The 25,302-nt window shown below is 43.9% G+C and overlaps 1 protein-coding gene across 1 annotated transcript in view; it reads right to left on the reverse strand.

Annotated features, from left to right (window-relative positions):
* LOC110498381 (usherin) overlaps positions 1–25,302 on the reverse strand; it is a 432,088-nt gene that overhangs the window by 334,276 nt on the left and 72,510 nt on the right. The window contains exon 10 of the mRNA XM_036955034.2: positions 14,714–14,807. Coding sequence (XP_036810929.2) covers positions 14,714–14,807 — 94 coding nt within the window. The remainder of the gene's footprint in view (positions 1–14,713; positions 14,808–25,302) is intronic.

Below are 25,302 nucleotides of genomic sequence, written 5' to 3' on the forward strand. Positions count from 1 at the left end.
AAAGAGAGAAATAAAGAAAGAGACAGTAGGAGATGGGGTAACAGCAGAGAGAGAGAGCCCCACCCTCTACAACATATATATCAACGAATTGGTGAGGGCACGAGAACAGTGCACCACTCAGCCTCACACTACTAGAATCTGAAGTGAAATGTCTACTGTTTGCTGATGATCTGGTGCTTCTGTCCCCAATCAAGGAGGGCCTACAGCAGCACCTAGATATTCTGCACAGATTCTGTCAGACCTGGGCCCTGACAGACCTGGGCCCTGACAGACCTGGGCCCTGTCAGACCTGGGCCCTGACAGACCTGGGCCCTGACAGACCTGGGCCCTGACAGACCTGGGCTCTGACAGACCTGGGCCCTGACAGTAAATCTCAGTAAGACAAAAATAATAGTGCTCCTAAAAAGGTCCAGAACCACGAATACAAATTCCATCTAGACACCGTTGCCCTAAAGCACACAAAAATCTATACATACCTTGGCCTAAACATCAGTACCACAGGTAACTTCCACAAAGCTGTGAACGATTTGAGAGACCAGGCAAGAGGGCCTTCTCGGCCATCAAAAGATAACAACAAATTCGATTTACCAATTAGGATCTGGCTAAAAATACTTGAATCAGTTATAGAACCCATTGCCCTCTATGGTTGTGAGGTCTGGGGTCCGCTCACCAACCAAGAATTCACAAAATGGGACAAACACCGAACTGCATGCAAATTCTGCAAAAATATATTCTGTGTACCCAGACCTTTCATAACAAAGCCATCACCTACAGAGAGATGAACCTGAAGAAGCATCCCCTAAGTAAGCTGTTCCTGGGGCATTGTTCACAAACACACCCCACAGAGCCCCAGGACAGCAACACAATTAGACCCAACCAAATCATGAGAAAACAAAAAGATAATTACTTGACACATTGGAAAGAATTAACAAAAAACTGAGCAAACAAAAATTTGATTTGGCCCTAAACAGAGAGTACACAGTGACAGAATACCTGACCACTGTGACTGACCCAAACTTAAGGAAAGCTTTGACTATGTACAGACTCAGTGAGCATGGCTTGCTATTGAGAAACGCTGCAGTTTGGCAGACCTGGCTCTCAAGAGAAGACAGGCTATGTCCTCACTGCCCACAAAATGAGGTGGAAACTGAGCTGCACTTCCTAACCTCATGCCCAATGTATGACCATATTAGAGAGACATATTTCCCTCAGATTACACAGATACACAAAGAATTATAAAAACAAATCCAATTTTGATAAACTCCCATATCTACTGGGTGAAATACCAAAGTGTATCATCACAGCAGCAAGATGTGTTACCTGTTGCACATCATTACAACACTGTATATAGTCATTATATGACATTTGAAATGTCTCTATTCCTTTGGAACTGGGAGTGTAATGTTTCTGGTCATTTTTTACTGTTTATTTCACTTTTGTTTATTATCTATTTAACTTGCTTTGGCAATGTTCACATATGTTTCCTATGCCAATAAATCCCTTTGAATTGAATTGAGTGAGTGCGAGAAAGAGAGAAAGCAAGAGAGGAGAGAGAGAGTGAGTTAGAGAGAGAGAGAGAGAGAGAAAGAGACAGAAAAAGAGAGAGAACGTGAGAGAAATAAAGAGTGAAAGAGAGAGAAAGAGAGAGAGAGAAAGAGAGAGAGAAAGAGAGAGTGAGTTAGAGAGAGAGAGAAAGAGAGAGTGAGAGAGAGAGCGAGAGAGAGAGAAAGAGACAGAAAAAGAGAGAGAGAAAGAGAGAGTGAGTTAGAGAGAGAGAGAAAGAGAGAGTGAGTTAGAGAGGGATGACAGGAGAAAAGAAGAGGAACACACACCAAGTCTCTCCACAATATCTCCTGACCAGGTAAAATCCGGGCTAGACAGAGATAGGAAGCCACTATAATAAATGCCTGTTGGCCCATACAGAACAGTACAGTACCCGTCAGCCCATACAGAACAGTACAGTACAGTACCTGTCAGCCCATACAGAACAGTACAGTACCTGTCAGCCCATACAGAACAGTACAGTACCTGTTAGTCCATACAGAACAGTACAGTACCCGTCAGCCCATACAGAACAGTACAGTACCTGTCAGACCATACAGAACAGTACAGTACCCGTCAGCCCATACAGAACAGTACAGTACCCGTCAGCCCATACAGAACAGTACAGTACCTGTCAGCCCATACAGAACAGTACAGTACCCGTCAGCCCATACAGAACAGTACAGTACAGTACCTGTCAGCCCATACAGAACAGTACAGTACCTGTCAGCCCATACAGAACAGTACAGTACCTGTTAGCCCATACAGAACAGTACAGTACTTGTCAGCCCATACAGAACAGTACAGTACCTGTCAGCCCATACAGAACAGTACAGTACCTGTCAGCCCATACAGAACAGTACAGTACCTGTCAGCCCATACAGAACAGTACAGTACCTGTCAGACCATACAGAACAGTACAGTACCTGTTAGCCCATACAGAACAGTACAGTACTTGTCAGCCCATACAGAACAGTACAGTACCTGTCAGCCCATACAGAACAGTACAGTACCTGTCAGCCCATACAGAACAGTACAGTACCTGTCAGACCATACAGAACAGTACAGTACCCGTCAGCCCATACAGAACAGTACAGTACCCGTCAGCCCATACAGAACAGTACAGTACCTGTCAGCCCATACAGAACAGTACAGTACCCGTCAGCCCATACAGAACAGTACAGTACAGTACCTGTCAGCCCATACAGAACAGTACAGTACCTGTCAGCCCATACAGAACAGTACAGTACAGTACCTGTCAGCCCATACAGAACAGTACAGTACCTGTCAGCCCATACAGAACAGTACAGTACCTGTCAGCCCATACAGAACAGTACAGTACAGTACCTGTCAGCCCATACAGAACAGTACAGTACCTGTCAGCCCATACAGAACAGTACAGTACAGTACCTGTCAGCCCATACAGAACAGTACAGTACCTGTCAGCCCATACAGAACAGTACAGTACCTGTCAGCCCATACAGAACAGTACAGTACCTGTCAGCCCATACAGAACAGTACAGTACCTGTCAGCCCATACAGAACAGTACAGTACAGTACTTGTCAGCCCATACAGAACAGTACAGTACCTGTCAGCCCATACAGAACAGTACAGTACCTGTCAGCCCATACAGAACAGTACAGTACCTGTCAGACCATACAGAACAGTACAGTACCTGTTAGCCCATACAGAACAGTACAGTACTTGTCAGCCCATACAGAACAGTACAGTACCTGTCAGCCCATACAGAACAGTACAGTACCTGTCAGCCCATACAGAACAGTACAGTACCTGTCAGACCATACAGAACAGTACAGTACCCGTCAGCCCATACAGAACAGTACAGTACCCGTCAGCCCATACAGAACAGTACAGTACCTGTCAGCCCATACAGAACAGTACAGTACCCGTCAGCCCATACAGAACAGTACAGTACAGTACCTGTCAGCCCATACAGAACAGTACAGTACCTGTCAGCCCATACAGAACAGTACAGTACAGTACCTGTCAGCCCATACAGAACAGTACAGTACCTGTCAGCCCATACAGAACAGTACAGTACCTGTCAGCCCATACAGAACAGTACAGTACAGTACCTGTCAGCCCATACAGAACAGTACAGTACCTGTTAGCCCACACAGAACAGTACAGTACCTGTCAGCCCATACAGAACAGTACAGTACCTGTCAGCCCATACAGAACAGTACAGTACCTGTCAGCCCATACAGAACAGTACAGTACCTGTCAGCCCATACAGAACAGTACAGTACAGTACCTGTCAGCCCATACAGAACAGTACAGTACAGTACCTGTCAGCCCATACAGAACAGTACAGTACCTGTCAGCCCATACAGAACAGTACAGTACCTGTTAGTCCATACAGAACAGTACAGTACCCGTCAGCCCATACAGAACAGTACAGTACAGTACCTGTCAGCCCATACAGAACAGTACAGTACCTGTCAGCCCATACAGAACAGTACAGTACCTGTTAGTCCATACAGAACAGTACAGTACCTGTCAGCCCATACAGAACAGTACAGTACCTGTTAGCCCATACAGAACAGTACAGTACAGTACCTGTCAGCCCATACAGAACAGTACAGTACTTGTCAGCCCATACAGAACAGTACAGTACCTGTCAGCCCATACAGAACAGTACAGTACAGTACCTGTCAGCCCATACAGAACAGTACAGTACCTGTCAGCCCATACAGAACAGTACAGTACCTGTTAGCCCATACAGAACAGTACAGTACAGTACCTGTCAGCCCATACAGAACAGTACAGTACTTGTCAGCCCATACAGAACAGTACAGTACCTGTCAGCCCATACAGAACAGTACAGTACCTGTCAGCCCATACAGAGTAGTACAGTACCTGTTAGCCCATACAGAACAGTACAGTACCTGTCAGCCCATACAGAACAGTACAGTACCTGTCAGCCCATACAGAACAGTACAGTACCTGTCAGCCCATACAGAACAGTACAGTACCTGTCAGCCCATACAGAACAGTACAGTACCTGTCAGCCCATACAGAACAGTACAGTACCTGTCAGCCCATACAGAACAGTACAGTACCTGTCAGCCCATACAGAACAGTACAGTACCTGTCAGCCCATACAGAACAGTACAGTACCTGTCAGCCCATACAGAACAGTACAGTACCTGTCAGACCATACAGAACAGTACAGTACCCGTCAGCCCATACAGAACAGTACAGTACAGTACCTGTCAGCCCATACAGAACAGTACAGTACCTGTCAGCCCATACAGAACAGTACAGTACCTGTCAGCCCATACAGAACAGTACAGTACCTGTCAGCCCATACAGAACAGTACAGTACAGTACCTGTCAGCCCATACAGAACAGTACAGTACCTGTCAGCCCATACAGAGTAGTACAGTACCTGTTAGCCCATACAGTACAGTACAGTACCTGTCAGCCCATACAGAACAGTACAGTACCTGTCAGCCCATACAGAACAGTACAGTACCTGTCAGCCCATACAGAACAGTACAGTACCTGTCAGCCCATACAGAACAGTACAGTACCTGTCAGCCCATACAGAACAGTACAGTACCTGTCAGCCCATACAGAACAGTACAGTACAGTACCTGTCAGCCCATACAGAACAGTACAGTACCTGTCAGACCATACAGAACAGTACAGTACCTGTCAGCCCATACAGAACAGTACAGTACCTGTCAGCCCATACAGAACAGTACAGTACCTGTCAGCCCATACAGAACAGTACAGTACCTGTCAGCCCATACAGAACAGTACAGTACCTGTCAGCCCATACAGAGTAGTACAGTACCTGCACACCAACCAACATGGAGACAGTACACTACACTCAGGGAACATACTGTGTGTTTAGCATGGGACGAAGAACCACTGAGAGAGATAAGATAATTCATCGCACACAGACACACTCACACACAGGCATCCCTGAGATTACGTTATCTAGCCTGGGTGACAGTCTGTTTCTGTGTCAGCTAGCTCCTTAAACACACTAATATATTCATTGGGATCTCTTTTCCTTTAGTTATACAAAGTTACACATGGCATTACAAAAACATACATGTTTCTGCATGTCTAAGACATGAATATGATTTTAAAGACTTCAATTATTTATCTGTGTGTGTAGGTGTTTGAACAGGGCTCAGGCCGTCATTCCCATTGGGTGAATATTAAGTGGATCTGATGAAGCAGTGATGGGGTTCTCCTGAGACATCACGCACACACACAGACACACACACACACACAGGCACATACTCTCGCTAACGAACACGGGTCCGTCTGGGGAGGTGTGTATTCACAGGCAGGCGTCCTCGACAGTTAAAACAGGCCTCCATTAGCATGCGTTGTCTGGATCTCCTTGTTCCTCACCGCTTCACAAATCAAAGCTGCTTTTCATTCCTCACTTCCAAGAGAAATCCCTCTCTACGTCTCTCTCTTTCTTTCTTTCTTCATCCCTCTCCCTCCTCCTCTCTCATAGCTATGTGTGCCGCACACATTAGCATAGCAAATGAAAGAGAAAGGTTTTTGGGGGCATTCATTCTCTCTCTATGAATTCTGAAGTGTTGGGCTGCTGCTGGTGGGGATAGCAGAACACATTCTTTATGTAGAAATCAACATTGGTGATGCTTTGTGGTATTTCTGGAATTGTTAGTATTTCATGGCCACAGAATCATTCCTGGGCACTCTCTTTCCTCACCTCTCCGTGATAGCTGATGTGTGTTGAGAATTCTGGCCAAAAATAGCTGCCTTGGCATCAACATGTATGGTAGTGGACGAGGTGAGCTTCCCCCATAAAATCAAACCAAGCTGTATATGAAAAATAATAGAGCGACCTGACATAATGTCTGTGTATCAATTACAAATCACTAAGTTATGACAGAGTAATCACAGTTATTGATTGATAATGCTAAACTGATGACTGTGAGATTGAGATAATCACATGTATTAATTGAACTCACTAGAGATGGGGGGTATAGGAATAACCATTGTCTCTGTGTTAAACTGCTAGAGGAAATTGCTGAGTTTGGATTTATCTTAATAGAGATCGTTCGTGGTTCTATCTAACCCCATTCTGAATGCCATGGCCAATTTCACGCTCCCCCTGGAAAGATCATGGCATCCATGTGCGCCACAGTTAACCTTTGTCGCTGGTGAAAATGTGCTGCTTTAGCATGCTTTACCAACAGAGACCGTGGCCTCTACTAACTGTCAGTATGGATCAGACACAAACCTTAAGCACTCCTTCCTTTACTCTCTTCCTCGCTCTGTCTCCTTCCTTCTTTTTTTATAATTTACCCACAGTCGAGAGACACTCCCTCTTCCTCATGTCTTTCTTCTTCTGCCTCTCCTTCCGCTCTGTTTGTTGCTTGTCTCTGTGTCACAAAGCTGAAACTACCAATGAATTAGAATAAGAAAAGTAGGCATGTCCACTTGCACTCGTGTGTCTGCATACTTTGTGCGTATATCGTGTATGTATGTGTACTTGCATGTCAAGTGTGTGTGTGTGTGTGTGTGTGTGTGTGTGTATGTGTGTGTCTTGGCCCTCTTCTCCTACCTCTCCAGTGATCATCATGCTGACACATGTCTGACCATCTCGGCCATTTTAATGTCACTGTGGAAATTCTGCAGCTGAGCAGAGCAGCCATCACGGCCCGGCCTCGATCTAACTCTACAGGATATATGCAATATTTATGTCTAATATCTCAGGCTCAGCCTGCTGCTGCATGTCTCAACATTACACTGACACACAGCAGAAGCTTCACCACTCAACAGAGGCTCTCAGACCTGTACACAGATAAACAAACACACTAGGGTTGGAGGATATGGCCTTCAAATCAAATCTTAATTTTGTAAAAATTAAACCTTTTCTGTAAATAAGCTTTCTTGCACAATTAAAGGTCAATGCACTGCATTTCAAAGAGTCAGGAATAATCTAATGAATTCAGGACTTGTAAAATAAGCCTTCCGCAACCAATAGACCCAATAACGTTGGGACTGCTGTCCGGATTGCTTTTTCTCCACCAAATCTCCATATCCCTACCGCAAGCTCTGAACCTTTTCCCCTGGATCAGCACAGCTAGCTAGCTGCTATCCAAGTGGCTACTCCTGGCTAACGTCTCTGTCCCGAAGCAAGCAACAGTTAGCTGGGAACTAGCCTCATGCTTGGCCCATCTCCCAGCTAGCTGAAGAGGTCCATCACCCACTCCTTGGGCTACAATGCCTATTTTGCCATTTGGCCTGGACCCCTATTGCTGCCTACACGGAGCCCTGCTGATCCATCACGACTGGTCTGCCGACGTAACCATCCGAGGGGGGTAAAACAGACTGTTCCGTCACGACGTCCCTCTGAGGCCCTTCTGCTAGCCTGCAAGCCCTGGCCCGCTAGCTGTCTGAATCGCCGTGTCCCCAGCTTGCCTAGCTACTCACTGGTCCCTATGATCACTCGGCTACGCATGCCTCTCCCTAATGTCAATATGCCTTGTCCATTGCGGTTTTGGTTAGTGATTAATATCTTACTTCCCTGTAGAGCCTCCAGCCCTGCTCAATATGCCTTAGCTAGCCCTTTTGTTCCAACTCCCTCACATGCGGTGACTTTACCTGGTTCAAATGGTGTCTCGAGAGACAAAACCTCTCTCATGATCACTCGATGCCGAGGTTTACCTCCACTGTATTCACATCCTACCATATCCTTGTCTGTACATTATGCCTTGAATCTATTCTTCTGCGCCCAGAAACCTGCTCCTTTTACTCCCTGTTCCGAACGCACTAGACAACCAGTTCTTATAGCCTTTAGCCGTATCCTACTCCTCCTCTAGTGATGTAGAGGTTAATCCCTTCAGCGCCAAGCTCCACTCCCATTTGCTGACTTCTGTAACTGTAAAAGCCTTGGTTTCATGCATGTTAACATCAGAAGCCTCCTCCCTGAGTTGGTTTTATTCAATGCTTTAGCACACTCTGCCAACCCGGATGTCCTAGCTGTGTCTGAATCCTGGCATAGGTAGGCCACCAAAAACCATAACATTTCCATCCCTAACTATTAAAAGTTTCGACAAGATAGAAATGACAAAGGGGGCAGAATTGCAATCTACTGCAGAGATAGCCTGCAGAGTTCTGTCATACTATCCAGGTCAGTGCCCAAACCATTTGAGCTTGTACTTCTAAAAATCCACCTTTCCAGAAACAAGTCTCTCACCATTGCCGCTTGTTATAGACCACCTTCTGCCACCAGCTGTGCCCTGGACACCATATGTGAATTGATTGCCCCGCATCTATCTTCAGAGCTCTCGTACTGTTAGGTGACCTGAACTGGGACATGCTTAATACAACTGTCTGTCCTACAATCTAAGCTAGATGCCCTCAATCTCACACAAAATATCAATGAACCTACCAGGTACAACCCCAAATCCGTGAACATGGGCACCCTCATAGATATCATCCTGACCAACCTGCCCTCTAAATACACCTCTGCTGTCTTCAACCAGGATCTCAGCGATCACTGCCTCATTGCATGCGTCCTTAATGGGTCTGCGGTCAAACGACCACCCCTCATCACTGTCAAACGCTCCCTAAAACACTTCAGCGAGCAGGCCTTTCTAATCGACCTGGCCCGTGTATCCTGGAAGGATATTGACCTCATTCCGTCAGTAGAGGATGCCTGGTTATTCTTTAAAAGTGCCTTCCTCACCATCTTAAATAAGCATGCCCCATTCAAAAAATGTAGAACCGATATAGCCCTTGGTTCACTCCAGACCTGACTGCCCTTGACCAGCATAAAAACATCCTGTGGCGTACCGCATTAGCATTGAATAGCCCCCGCGATATGCAACTGTTCAGGGAAGTTAGGAACGAATATCCACAGGCAGTTAGGTAAGCAAAAGGCTAGCTTTTTCAAACAGGAATTTGCATCCTGTAGCACAAAATCCCAAACGTTCTGGGACAATGTAAAGTCCATGGAGAAAAAGAGCACATCCTCCCAGCTGCCCACTGCACTGAGGCTAGGAAACACTGTCACCACCGATAAATCCACGATAATTGAGATTTTAAATAAGCATTTCTGTACGGCTGGCCATGCTTTCCACCTGGCTACCCCTACCCGGGTCAACAGCAATGCACCCCCCACATCAAATTGCCTCCCCCACTTCTCCTTCACCTAAATCCAGATAGCTGATGTTCTGAAAGAGCTGCAAAATCTGGACCCCTACAAATCAGCTGGACTAGACAATCTGGACCCTCTTTTTCTAAAATGATCCGCCGCAATTGTTGCAACCCCTATTACTAGCCTGTTTAACCTCTCTTTCGTTTCAACTGAGATACCCCAAAGATAGGAACGCTGCCGCGGTCATCCCCTCTTCAAAGGGGGGGACACTCTAGACACAAACTGTTACAGACCTACATCCATCCTACCCTGCCTTTCTAAGGTCTTCGAAAGCCAAGTTAACAGACAGATCACAGACCATTTCGAATCCCACCGTACCTTCTCCGCTATGCGATCTGGTTTCCGAACTAGTCATGGGTGCATCTCAGCCACGCTCAAGGTCCTAAACAATATCATAACCGCCATCGATAAAAGACAATACTGTGCAGCCGTCTTCATCGACCTGGTCAAGGCTTTCGACTCTGTCAATCACCAAATTCTTATCGGCAGACTCAACAGCCTTGGTTTCTCAAATGACTGCCTCGCCTGGTTCACCAACTACTTCTCTGATAGAGTTCAATGTGTCAAATCGGAGGGCCTGTTCTCCGGACCTCTGGCAGTCTATGGGGGTGCCACAGGGTTCAATTCTCGGGCCGACTCTCTTCTCTGTAAAAATCAAAGATGTCGCTCTTGCTGCTGGTGATTCTTTGATCCACCTCTACGCATAGGACACCATTCTGTATACTTCTGTCCCTTCTTTGGACACTGTGTTAACTAACCTCCAGACAAGCTTCAATGCCATACAACTCTCCTTCCGTGGCTTCCAACTGCTCTTAATGCAAGTAAAACTAAATGCATGCTCTTCAACCAATCGCTGCCCACACCTGCCCGCCCGTCCAGTATCACTACTCTGGACGGTTCTGACTTAGAATATGTGGACAACTACAAATACCTAGGTGTCTGGTTAGACTGAAAACTCTCCTTCCAGACTCACATTAAACATCTACAATCCAAAATGACATCTAGAATCGGTTTCCTATTTCTTCCTAAGCATCCTTCACTCATGCTGCCAAACACACCCTCGTAAAACTGACTATCCTACCAATCCTTGACTTTGGCGATGTCATTTACAAAATAGCCTCCAACACTCTACTCAGCAAATTGGATGCAGTCTATTACAGTGCCGTCCGTTTTGTCACCAAAGCCCCATATACTACCCACCACTGTGACCTGTATGCTCTCGATGGCTGGCCCTCGCTTCATATTCGTCGCCAAACCCACTGGCTCCAGGTCATTTGTAAGTCTTTGCTAGGTAAAGCCCCACCTTATCTCAGCTCACTGATCACCATAGCAGCAACCACTGGGAGCACTCGCTCCAGCAGGTATATTTCACTGGTCACCCCCAAAGCCAATTTCTCCTTTGGCCGCCTTTCCTTACAGTTCTCTGCTGCCAATGACTGGAACAAACTGCAAAAATCCCTGAATCTGGAGACTCATATCTCCCTCATTATCTTTAAGCGTCAGCTGTCAGAACAGCTCACAGATCATTGCACCTGTACATAGCCCATCTGTAAATAGCCCATCCAACTCTCATCCCCATGCACATTCATCTTCTGCATACCTATCACTCAACTGTGAATTGATACATTGTAATTACTTCGCCACTACGACCTATTTATTGCCTTACCTCCCTAATCTTACTTCATTTGCACACATTGTATATAGATTTTTTTCTATTGTGTTATTGACTGTACGTTTGTTTATTCCATGTGTAACTCTGTGTTGTTGTTTGTGTCGCACTTCTTTGCTTTATCTTGGCCAGGTCGCAGTTGTAAATGAGAACTTGTTCTCAACTGGCCTACCTGGTTAAATAAAGGTGAAATAAATAACATTATTTAAAAAAAAATAGTTTAAAGGGAAATTTCACAACTTTCATCATCTCCAGCACCACCTCAACATTTGTGAAAATGGAGCATTTCCCTATTTCCTATACATTTTTGCAAAGAATATAATATTTACATAAGTATTCAGACCCTTCACTCAGTACTTTGTTGAAGCACCTTTGGCACCTCGAGTCTTCTTGGGTATGACGCTACAAGCTTGGCACACCTGTATTTGGGGAGTTTCTCCCATTCTTCTCTGCATATCCTCTCAAGCTCTGTCAGGTTGGACGGTGAGCTTTGCTGCACAGCTATTTTCAGGTCTCTCCAGAGATGTTCGATCGGGTTCAAGTTTGGGCTCTGGTTGGGCCACTCAAGGACATTCAGAGTCTTGTCCCGAAGCCAGTCCTGCGTTGTCTTGGCTGTGTTTAGGGTCGTTGTCCTGTTGGAAGGTGAACCTTCGCCCCAGTCTGAGGTCATGAATTCTCTGGAGCAGGTTTTCATCAAGGATCTCTCTGTACTTTGCTCTGTTTATCTTTGCCTAGATCCTGACTAGTCTCCCAGTCCTTGCCGCTGAAAAACATCCCCATAGCATGATGCTGCCACCACCATGCTTCACTGTAGTGATGGTGACAGGTTTTCTCCAGAGGTGACGCTTGGTATTCAGGCCAAAGAGTTCCATCTTGTTTTCATCAGACCAGAGAATCTTGTTTCTCAGGGTCTGAGAGTCTTTATTTGCCTTTTGGCAAACTCCAAGCAGGCTGTCATGTGCCTTTTACTGAGGAACTGTACATTTCAGAAGTTGAGACATAAAAAGGGTGTTGTTAAAAATGTCCTCTATTACAGTAAAATAATGTCTCAATGTGTTTCGGTGTCCATATGACTGATTCTATTGACCAAACCTCAAATGCAAATAGCTTGTTGTCAGAGAGGAAGAAGTGATCTTTCACTTTTGTTGTTGTGAGTGGCAGGGAGAGGAGCTTGTTGTCTGTGTGCGAATGGGAAGGTGCACAGAAGGAGCGAAGTCGATGAAGCCAAAAAGACAAATGCTCTTAAAAACAAAATAAAAACCTTAATTCCTGCGATACAAGCATTTGGAACATCGCACTAAAACATCGATTTTAATTAATCAAACTAATACGATATATCGTCCAGCCCTAACACATACGAGGGCACAGACATACACACACACAAATGAAAGGAGACACGTGCACACACACATACATACACACACACACACAAGCACAAATGTGACCACGTACACACACATACCCATGCACACACACACATACTTGTGGGGTTCTCTGAGGTTCAGCTTACAGAAATCCTTCAGTTATCAATGAGTTTAGTCAAAAATAAAATTAATCAAATCAAACACGCACACACAAACACACACACACACGCACACACACACACACACACACAAGCACGCGCACACACACACACACACACACACACAAGCACGCACACACACGCACACACACACAAGCACGCACACACAAGCACACACAAGCACGCACGCACACACACACGCACGCACACACACATGCACACACAAGCACACACACATGCACACACAAGCACGCACACGCGCACACACACACACGCACGCACACACACACACGCGCGTGCACGCACACACACATGCACACACACACGCACACACACACACAGAATAAAGCCTGTCTTATTTTGTTAATAAAGTAACTTTCCACTTCTCACTTTCTCTGGGCTCCCGATGGGCACAGCGGTCTAAGGCACTGCATGTCAGTGCTAGAGGTGTCACTACAGTCTCTGGTTTTAATTCAGGCTGTATTACAACCAGCCGTGATTGGGAGTCCCATAGGGTGGCGCACAATTGGCCCAGCGTCGTCCGGGTTCGGCCAGGGTAGGTATCATTGTAAATAAGAATTTGTTCATAACTGACTTGCCTAGTTAAATAAAAGTTAAATAAAATACAAAAATAAGATGGGTTAAGTTAAAGAAGCACTCCAGGTATTTTGGAACTTTTCCTGTTGAAAAACAGTATCCCACGTATAAATACACACTTAAGGGTAAAACAATATGTTTTGAGCAAAATAGTGTTTTTTAGTCACAAGTGCAAACTCCATGGAGTAGGCCATTCAAGGAGTTGGTCTGATGGTGATTTGTGATGTCATCGGCCCTCCCCCTTGCTTGAGGAACAATAGAGAACAAAAGAGGAAAGGCCCACCCCACTTGTGATGTCATGACACTTACCTGGAACACCTATTGAGATGTAACTTGTGTTAAGTAAATCAGGAGTTCAATGAAGTGAAAAGGTGACTGGGGGGAGCATTTTAATTTGAGGTACAGGTATAGGGGTGAGGTATGTGGATGTCCTCTCTTATTCCACCATCTGTGTCTGGGATGTAGCTCTGTTTGTCAACTATAACAACAGCAAAACCACGACCCTACACAACACAGAGTTTGAGAGAGGGCTGGGCCTGAGCGTGAATTATGCATGAGCCCTAATGAAAAATTAGAGACCTTACTGTCTCACTGGGGGAGAGAAACTATAAGCAGTCCCAAGTCAGGTTTCAAAATGACGTGATAGTGTCCAGGTTTTTGCAGAAATCCCAATTGGGAGACTTGTGGAATAAGAAGGTAATAGGCAGGAAATCAAGGAAACCTCCAACCAGGATGTCTGGAAAACTAACCCTAGTCCCAAGCTACAGGCTAAAATCACCGTCTCCCTGCACCTGTGTTTGTGTGTTAGGTAGATCTGTGAGGTTAGGACAGTACAGAAGGCTATCTGTCTCCCTGCACCTGTGTTTATGTGTTAGGTAGATCTGTGTATGTGTTACACAGATCTGTGAGGTTAGACAGTACAGAAGGCTATTTGTCTCCCTGCACCTGTGGTGTGTGTGTTTGTGAGGTGATCTTCAGACAGAGGAAAGCTGAGACAGAGGCTCCATCTCCCTCTGTGTCAAACACAACAAAACTCTTTACAGAGAGAGAAAGGGACAAGGAGGGGGTTATGGGGGAGTGTGTGTGTGTGTGTGTGTGTGTGTGTGTGTGTGTGTGTGTGTGTGTGTGTGTGTGTGTGTGTGTGTGTGTGTGTGTGTGTGTGTGTGTGTGTGCACGCGCGTGCGTGCGAGCGAGACTCACGTTGTGTCCCTCTGTATGGCTCTCTGGCAGACAAGCACAGCGGTAGGGAGTCACACTGGTGTCACACTGATCAGCATGGCCATGACACTCACACCTAGAAAGACAGAGAGAGAAAGAGAGAGAGAGGTGGGGGAGATAGAGAGACAGAGGGGTGGGGTAGAGAGAGAGAGACACAGAAAGATGGGAGAGAGAGAGAGACAAGTCTGGGACAATAATGGTACAGGGCAACCCCAAACAGTTTCAGCTGGACTTTCACATAATCAAAGACATAGCTCAGCAGGATAAGTTCTCTCTTGAGAAAGATACCCCCACCCCGAGTGTGTCAGACCAGACCTCTTCATTATACAACCCCACAGACAGGCAACCCCAAGCAGAAAGTCAACCTCCCAGCACAGAGTACTACTCCCTCATTGAAATGAAGGATAAATTCACTCCGCTGGAGGTTTGGCAGGTGGAGCTGGAACAGCAGGTGAACACACTCCAGTCAGCACAAAAAATAGTCCAGCTCAACAACACCCACTCAACCAGACCTGGAGAGGTGGAGGTGGAGAGACATATCTGCACTCTGGACTGTGGTGAGACAACATCAAGAGGAGAAGAGCAGGAGCAGAACAGAGCACTAGAGGAGAGGATGAGAGTGCTGGAGGAGAGGGTGAGAACGATGACGTGTGACAGAGAACAACCCATTAGAGAGCTAGCCACCCCCGCAGAGTAGTCACCAGAACAGCCCACTCCAGACCCTGACCAAAGTCTTGAACACCACAGCAGAACAGTCCACCCCAGACCCTGACCATAGCCTCGACATCACAGCAGGACAGACAAATGAAGAACCCCGAGCCCAGGGGATCCCACCCCCTCAGAGCCCCCCCCCCCCCTTTCAGCCACCCTGATAGTCCTACAGATTGTACTCCTTCTAGACTGAAATGGGAAATAGATACAAACATAGAGTGTCTAAACTCTCATGTCCAAACACCCAGCGCGCCCTAGACCTTCTGTCTGAGGACCAACTAGGGTCACCCAGCCACATAATAATACACACAGTCACAAACAACCTGAGAATACAGCAGGAAAGGGTGGCCACAGCACTCAAGGGAGTGATTGAAAAAGCTTCTTCTACTTTCCCCAACGCACAAGTGGTTATCTCCACCCTGCTACCACGATAATACTTTCACCCTGCTTCCAGACAGCAGGTAAACGCAAGTATTTCCTGTGACTGGGCTTAAAAAACAAATGTTTACCTGGCCCACCACTCCACCCTGGACTGATCATAATTGGTAACTAAACATGGGTATTAATTATTGCATGATAAAACTAGGATATAATCCAAGTTGTGTATAGTAAATGGCTGTAGTATTGTGCCCACCTAAATGATTTTTTAGTTAATAATTGGCTGAAGTATTTTATATATTTGGGCATCACAAGATAATCATAAAATAACAGATGTTTAATGAGTGTGAAGCAGAGGTTAGTGTTAAAAATATAGAGTAATATTGTTAGGGTAGACCACATGTAAACATTGTCTTCTGGTAAGGAGAGAATAAGCATGGTTTGGTTTCATTTATTTTCTAAACCTTACGATGGGTGACAGTGACAAAGACATTGATAAGGTGGATTGATGTAAATTGAATGAGTTTTAACAGTATGTGAATGGTAATATGTTATTGATAAGGGAATTTATATGTTTAAAGTAATAATAAGAGAATCTGAATGACATTAAGAGTAATGACTAAAGTATTTCACCCTAATAGTTGCAGAAGCTTAGACAATGCGTTGGGAACATTGTGTTTGTGTGTGATAAAGAGGAACTGACAACATACATGTTTTGGTACTGTGAGATCAAGGTCAGGAGATAAAGTCCATCCACCCAGGGAGGAACAGATGCGCTTGTAGACTTGTAGGTGCTTGTAGGAGTTATATAAAAGGCTATGCGCATTATATGATTTTTAGAGCTCTCATGAATAAACTACAACAAACCTTTTGCAGAATCTGAGTCTTTGCCTAATTCTTATTAACCTTAGCGTTACAACCTAGGGGGAATTGGTCAAAGCTATAATGATTGTTATCATCATTGGGATTGAAAATTCTCGTGACAGTAATTAGTGTTTTTTGTTGTTATTGCTAGCACTCTAATGATGCAATATTTTAGGAATTTGAAAAGATGAGGTTTCAATAAAAGGTTAAATGATGAGTAGAGGGATTGAGCCTTGAGATTGTAAAAAAGATTAGCTGTGGTTGAAAGCAAGCAGGCAGTGGGACATTTGAAGTAGAGGTTTGAGAAATATTAATTGACAGTTACTGATTATTGTTGCTTGGTTTTATAGTTAAGTAAACACCAGTGAGAAGCTAATGTATTCTAAAATTATAATCTGTTTTATAATCTGTTTCCCAATACGTGGAACAGTGTCCAGTAATTAAAGTAGAATAAAATAAGTATTGAATATTAAGCTGATAAGACAGCACCAACTTTTTGAAGGTTCTACATTTGTTAAACAACAGGTTAATATTTTTACTAAATGAATGCAACAGGTTGAAATTATTAGATTACAGGAAAGGATCACTGATTCCTTACGCTGAGACAATGATTACATTGATTCCTTACGCTGAGACAATGATTACATTGATTCCTTACGCTGAGACATTGATTCCTTACGCTGAGACATTGATTCCTTACGCTGAGACATTGATTCCTTACGCTGAGACATTGATTACATTGATTCCTTACGCTGAGACATTGATTACATTGATTCCTTACGCTGAGACATTGATTACATTGATTCCTTACGCTGAGACATTGATTCCTTACTCTGAGACATTGATTCCTTACGCTGAGACATTGATTCCTTACGCTGAGACATTGATTCCTTACGCTGAGACATTGATTACATTGATTCCTTACGCTGAGACATTGATTACATTGATTCCTTACGCTGAGACATTGATTCCTTACGCTGAGACATTGATTACATTGATTCCTTACGCTGAGACATTGATTACATTGATTCCTTACGCTGAGACATTGATTCCTTACGCTGAGACATTGATTACATTGATTCCTTACGCTGAGACATTGATTCCTTACGCTGAGACATTGATTACATTGATTCCTTATGCTGAGACATTGATTACATTGATTCCTTACGCTGAGACATTGATTACATTGATTCCTTACGCTGAGACATTGATTCCTTACGCTGAGACATTGATTACATTGATTCCTTACGCTGAGACATTGATTACATTGATTCCTTACGCTGAGACATTGATTCCTTACGCTGAGACATTGATTCCTTACGCTGAGACATTGATTCCTTACGCTGAGACATTGATTCCTTACGCTGAGACATTGATTCCTTACGCTGAGACGTTGACTACATTTGCGACAGAAAAAAAGTATTACATTTAGAGAGTTAACAGGAAATATCTAAGGAGAAACAGCTATTACATTTGTCGTTGGACATTGGTCTAGAAACAATACCAGGATAATTTTACATGCTTATGGAAAAGAGAGACCAGTCAGTGAATGGGAGTGAATTGTTAGACTCGGTGGCGAGATACATGTTGCCGTGTCTAAGGGTAGCACATGCTAAATTAAGCACACATAAACGTTGGGGTACATTAAAACAAACGATAAATGATTCGAGGGTGTACAGTGGGCCTATTATTATCATGTTTTGTTTGTAGTTAAAACCGTTTGGTTGCTGGTTATGATATTGCTATAGTGAATGCTAAAATGATTTAACATTTTCTCTTCCAAGAGAATGGGGTTAGAACATTTTCTCTCTCTATGAAATGTTTCCTGAGGCTATGGTCTTTGGAGAGGCGTTAGTGAAATGTTGCAGTTTTATAGGTACAAAGGTATCTAGATTCGATGGCAAAGAGGAGTTAACAATTTAAATAAGACCTGGCCATTTTTGTTTGTTTTGCCATATGGTTTATATATATATACACTGCTCCAAAAAATAAAGACAACACTAAAATATCACATCCTAGATCTGAATGAATGAAATATTCTTATTAAATACTTTTTTCTTTACATAGTTGAATGACAACAAAATCACACAAAAATGATCAATGGAAATCAAATGTATCAACACATGGAGGTCTGGATTTGGAGTCACACTCAAAATTAAAGTGGAAAATCACACTACAGGCTGATCCAACTTTGATGTAATGTCCTTAAAACAAGTCAAAATGAGGCTCAGTAGTGTGTGTGGCCTCCACGTGCCTGTATGACCTCCCTACAGCGCCTGGGCATGCTCCTGATGAGGTGGCGGAAGGTCTCCTGAGGGATCTCCTCCCAGACCTGGACTAAAGCATCCGCCAACTCCTGGACAGTCTGTGGTGCAATGTGGCGTTGGTGGATGGAGCGAGACATGATGTCCCAGATGTGCTCAATTGGATTCAGGTCTGGGGAACGGGCGGGCCAGTCCATAGCATCAATGCCTTCCTCTTACAGGAACTGCTGACACACTCCAGCCACATGAGGTCTAGCATTGTCTTGCATTAGGAGGAACCCAGGGCCAACCGCACCAGCATATGGTCTCACAAGGGGTCTGAGGATCTCATCTCGGTACCTAATGGCAGTCAGGCTATCTCTGGCGAGCACATGGAGGGCTGTGCGGCCCCCCAAAGAAATGCCACTCCACACCATGACCGACCCACCGCCAAACCGGTCATGCTGGAGGATATTGCAGGCAGCAGAACGTTCTCCACGGCGTCTCCAGAATGTCACGTGCTCAGTGTGAACCTGCTTTCATCTGTGAAGAGCACAGGGCGCCAGTGGCGAATTTACCAATCTTGGTGTTTGGCAAATGCCAAATGTCCTGAACGGTGTTGGGCTGTAAGCACAACCCCCACCTGTGGACGTTGGGCCCTCATACCACCCTCACGGAGTGTTTCTGACCGTTTGAGCAGACACATGCACATTTGTGGCCTGCTGGAGGTCATTTTGCAGGGCTCTGGCAGTGCTCCTCCTGATCCTTCTTGCACAAAGGCGGAGGTAGCGGTCCTGCTGCTGGGTTGTTGCCCTCCTACGGCCTCCTCCACGTCTCCTGGTGTACTGTTCTGTCTCCTGGTAGCGCCTCCATGCTCTGGACACTACGCTGACAGACACAGCAAACCTTCTTGCCACAGCTCGCATTGATGTGCCATCCTGGATGAGCTGCACTACCTGAGCCACTTGTGTGGGTTGTAGACTCCGTCTCATGCTACCACCAGAGTGAAAGCACTGCCAGCATTCAAAAGTGACCAAAACATCAGCCAGGAAGCATAGGAACTGAGAAGTGGTCTGTGGTTATCACCTGCAGAACCACTCCTTTATTGGGGGTGTCTTGCTAATTGCCTATAATTTCCACCTGTTGTCTATTCCATTTGCACGACAGCATGTGAAATGTATTGTCAATCAGTGTTGCTTCCTAAGTGGACAGTTTGATTTCACAGAAGTGTGATTGACTTGGAGTTACATTGTGTTGCTTAAGTGTTCCCTTTATTTTTTTTTAGCAGTGTATATGACACACACACACACACACACACACCTCCCTGGATATATGAATATTGGTTAGTGCCAAGGTATCTTAAAGGGGCACACACACATATGGAATTTTCAGAAGTTTTTCTTTTCTGATGTTTAATTGAACACATATGAATTATTTTGAGGGTTTGAATGACCTCTGTCCTGACTTTCTAGTGTGGTTTGATCACCCTCCCTGGAATGCCAGGAGACATTGGATGATGATTTTGTAACAGAATTCTTCCTGGGAAGGAGAGGTGGACCAAAACGCAGCGTGGTTGAAGTAGTTCTTTAATAAGCGAAACTATACATGAACAAACTACAAAACAATAAACCTGAAAACCTGAAAACAGTCCCGTGTGGCACAAACACTGACACAGGAGACAACCACCCACAAAATACCACAAAGAATATGGCTGCCTAAATATGGTTCCCAATCAGAGACAACGATGAACACCTGCCTCTGATTGAGAACCACTCTAGGCAACCATAGACTTTCCTAGACAACTACACTGAACACAACCCCATAAATCTAATAGACCCCTGGACAAGACGAAAACAATAAATCACCCATGTCACACCTGGCCTAACCAAAATAATAAAGAAAACACAGAATACTAAGGCCAGGGCGTGACAGATTTAAAGATCATATTTAATACCGATTTGAAGGTCATTTATAATACTGATAATTATGGAGAAGTTTTATAACTAATAGGACCACGAGAAGGATAGACCTGTCTCTAGTCTATTTATACTATGAAGTTATGGGTACAGATGTGTTTTTAGTTATTAAGGGTAGTAATTCGAATTTGATTTGCAGTGTTGTTGATTTTACACATTAGTCACTATGGTGAGTTGTGTCAAAATGGGGGAATTACAATTTTCTTTAGGTTTTGGATTGAAGTTTACACACCTTGAGTGATGTATGAAGGAGTGTATTGTTGCGTTGTTTGTGCTGTTTTGCTTTGATAAATCTCACCAGATTGGGTCTGTTGGATGATTGGGATCATTTCCTGATCCTATGACTCTGCGACGAGGTTGACAGTGTGATTTGGGGAGTATAAGCTAAATTGAAACATTGTTTCAACAGAATGTGATGTAATTATTTTTATTTGACATGTGCTTTAGGGATTTGCATTAAGAATAATGGTAGTAGTAATAATGTGTCATACAGTAGATCATTTGTTTGGATTTCTTGAACGCTTGTCTGTATTTCCTGAATCAGAAATGAACTGAAGTTCTGATCTGTCGTCTCTCTCTCTCGTCTCTCTTACTACTGATAGTGTCTTGATGCATAAGCAGGGACAATTTAACCAAATGGTGTGGACCTCAAAATCCCCACTAAACCGGCTGAAGAAATGGCGTTCAATACAGTCCTGTCCTGCACCACTTCTATCGAGAGACCTGAGTCTGAACCAGTAACCGGTGTACAGCATCCAGTTGAAGTCATCAACTGCCTTTTCTGTCAAGAGTGCAAAAGAAGTCCAAGTGGAGTGAACAGGGAGAGAGATCCTTTCCAAAACTTTTCTCATATTGCTGGTACACTGGTTGGCAAATGAACAAGACATAATAGGAGTTGTGGTGGGGTTCAGCTGAGACATTGAAATTGGGACATTATCATAGACCATCCACTTTGAACTGTGAAGCTATCTGAAGAAGAAAAATGAAGAAATGCCAGAAGATTGAGGGAGGGGGTTGGTCAACTGTGCCCGTAATTGATTTGGGGTATCAGGTTGATGGGGGAGGTCTACACTGCTAAATTTATAGTGATTTGGGCTAAGAATGCATTGATATACTGATCTGTAATTATAACCCTGATGAGGAACTTAATACTCTAATTATGACATTAATATATTGTATGGTTAATATGGATGTACATTCTGCCAGTGTTGATATATGTTAAATTGAGGGTTTTAATTTTGAGTGATAGAACCAATGTGAATCCCTGAGCATTCTAAATTTTGGTTGGATAATTAATTGGGTTATAATTAAGATTTGGAAACTGAATGATTTCCATGACCTATTCCCTATTCCTGACTACATCCCTGATGAGGACCCCAATTCTGAGCATCAGGACCCAGATGTGGAGCTCATGTTGCTATTGAGTGTACAAAGTGCCCAGAGAGGGGTGTCTATCACTGGTGTAGGAAGGGTTCATTCTAAATGGGGTGGACATTTTCATCATGCTGACCCCTACCTTTGTGTATGGTGACAGTGTGATGACTGTCCTATTCGCAGTAATGAAGCTTGGGTGGGATTTTATTTTTTGTGTTTCATTTTCTGTTCCAGATTGACAGTGTTTAGGTCTAAAACTCAGCAACCAAAATAAAGGTTGTTTTACCATGGATGAAATGTCAGGCACCAGAAATATGTACTTTGTTTGTTTACATCTATGCTTAACAATAATTATGTGATGCTTGAACCCTTAGATTTTTCTAGAAGAAGCTTAGATTCTTCAAAAAGGGAATGTGAGGGAAAAATGATGTATTCACGTTATTTGTTGGATATGTAACAGTTATTTACAACAAACTGTAAGATATTTCTGTCCTGCTAACGCTGTATTTTATGGTCTCCACTCTAGCACCCTGCAGCTAATCTGGGTGTATGGTTTTACTAGTGATAGCTAGAGCTGACAATTGATTGATATCTTAGTGACAAAAACCAACAGCCACATTCCACTCTATGATTAGTGGTGCATGTGAGACATATGTCTCCGGTCTGATTAAGCCTACATTCCATTCTATGATTAGTGGTGCATGTGAGACATATGTCTCCGGTCTGATTAAGCCTACATTCCATTCTATGATTAGTGGTGCATGTGAGACATATGTCTCCGGTCTGATTAAGCCTACATTCCACTCTATGATTAGTGGTGCATGTGACACATATGTCTCCGGTCTGATTAAGCCTACATTCCATTCTATGATTAGTGGTGCATGTGAGACATATGTCTCCAGTCTGATTAAGCCTACATTCCATTCTATGATTAGTGGTGCATGTGACACATATGTCTCCGGTCTGATTAAGCCTACATTCCATTCTATGATTAGTGGTGCACGTGAGACATGTCTCCGGTCTGATTAAGCCTACATTCCATTCTATGATTAGTGGTGCATGTGAGACATATGTCTCCGGTCTGATTAAGCCTACATTCCATTCTATGATTAGTGGTGCATGTGAGACATATGTCTCCGGTCTGATTAAGCCTACATTCCATTCTATGATTAGTGGTGCATGTGAGACACATGTCTCCGGTCTGATTAAGCCTACATTCCATAGATATGGTGTATGTTTAGCCGGGACAGAGAAAGCTTGGAGAATCAAAACAAAGGCCTCAGTATTCCTAATTATCCTGGCATCTGGGAAACTAAGACAAGGTGGAGTTAAAATAACACCAGAGGCAGATAACCAGGAGATGAATATGGGAAGGGTGGAACCAAGCATTCTGGTTATTAGCTATATAAACTGTGCAGTCTGTAAAGAGAAGGCTCTCAACCTAACAGTCAGTCAAGACTGTTGGACTGACGGTTTCATTATTGTAATAATTAATCAATATTAAATAAGGATGATTGTTTGAAGAAATTACCTAGTCTCTCTAAGTACTGCATTTCCACGACATAAGACATGCATAAAAGCAACAGATACCATTGATAATAAGGGGACTCGAAAATCAAATCAAATGTATTTGTCACATACACATGGTTAGCAGATGTTAATGCGAGTGTAGCGAAATGCTTGTGCTTCTAGTTCCGACAATGCAGTAATAACCAACGAGTAATCTAACCCAACAATTCCAAAACTACTACCTTATACACACAAGTGTAAAGGGATAAAGAATATGTACATAAAGATTTATGAATGAGTGATGGTACAGAACGGCATAGGCAAGATGCAGTAGATGGTATCGAGTAATGTAGGGTATGTAAACAAAGTGGCATAGTTTAAAGTGGCTAGTGATACATGTATTACATAAAGATGCAGTAGATGATATAGAGTACAGTATATACATATACATATGAGATGAGTAATGTAGGGTATGTAAACATTATATTAAGTAGCATTGTTTAAAGTGACTAGTGATATATTTTACATCAATTCCCATCAATTCCCATTAGAATTCCTCACAATCAAATGTCGACCGCATTATCTACCAAGGGAATTCTCTTTGATTATAATCACAGCCGTATATATTCCCCCCCAAGCAGACACATCGATGGCCCTGAACAAACTTTATTTGACTCTTTGCAAACTGGAAACCACATATCCTGAGGCTGCATTCATTGTAGCTGGGGATTTTAACAAGGCTAATCTGAAAACAAGACTCCCTAAATTGTATCAGCATATCGATTGCGGAACCAGGGCTGGTAAAACCTTGGATCATTGCTATTCTAACTTCCGCGACGCATATAAGGCCCTCCCCTGCCCTCCTTTCGGAAAAGCTGACCACGACTCCATTTTGTTGCTCCCTGCCTACAGACAGAAACTAAAACAAGAAGCTCCCGTGCTCAGGTCTGTTCGACGCTGGTCCGACCAATCTGATTCCACGCTTCAAGACTGCTTCGATCACGTGGATTAGGATATGTTCCACATTGCTTCCAACAACAACATTGACGAATACGCTGATTCGGTGAGCAAGTTCATTAGAAAGTGCATTGACGATGTCGTTCCCATAGCAACGATTAAAACATTCCCAAACCAGAAACCGTGGATTGATGGCAGCATTCGCGTGAAACTGAAAGCGCAAACCACTGCTTTTAACCAGGGCAAGGTGACCGGAAACATAACCAAATACAAACAGTGTAGCTATTCCCTCCGCAAGGCAATCAAACAAGCTAAGCGTCAGTATAGAGACAAAGTAGAAGCGTCTTATATGGTGAGCTACTGAGTGGCTAGGACAGGCAAGCCCCATACTATTGTGGAGGAGTTAATTATTCCTGCTGCCGCAGATATGGCTGGGACAATGCTGTGGGAAAAGGACAAAAAAAACTATACAGACAATGCCTTTATCAAACAACACTGTTTCGCAACGCACCACAACAGGATAGGATATTTTTAAAGTACTGGACAGCTTGTGACATCA

Source organism: Oncorhynchus mykiss, chromosome 19, assembly GCF_057628025.1.
Source record: "Oncorhynchus mykiss isolate SJ-2025 chromosome 19, ASM5762802v1, whole genome shotgun sequence".
In the NCBI taxonomy this organism is placed as follows: domain Eukaryota; kingdom Metazoa; phylum Chordata; class Actinopteri; order Salmoniformes; family Salmonidae; genus Oncorhynchus; species Oncorhynchus mykiss.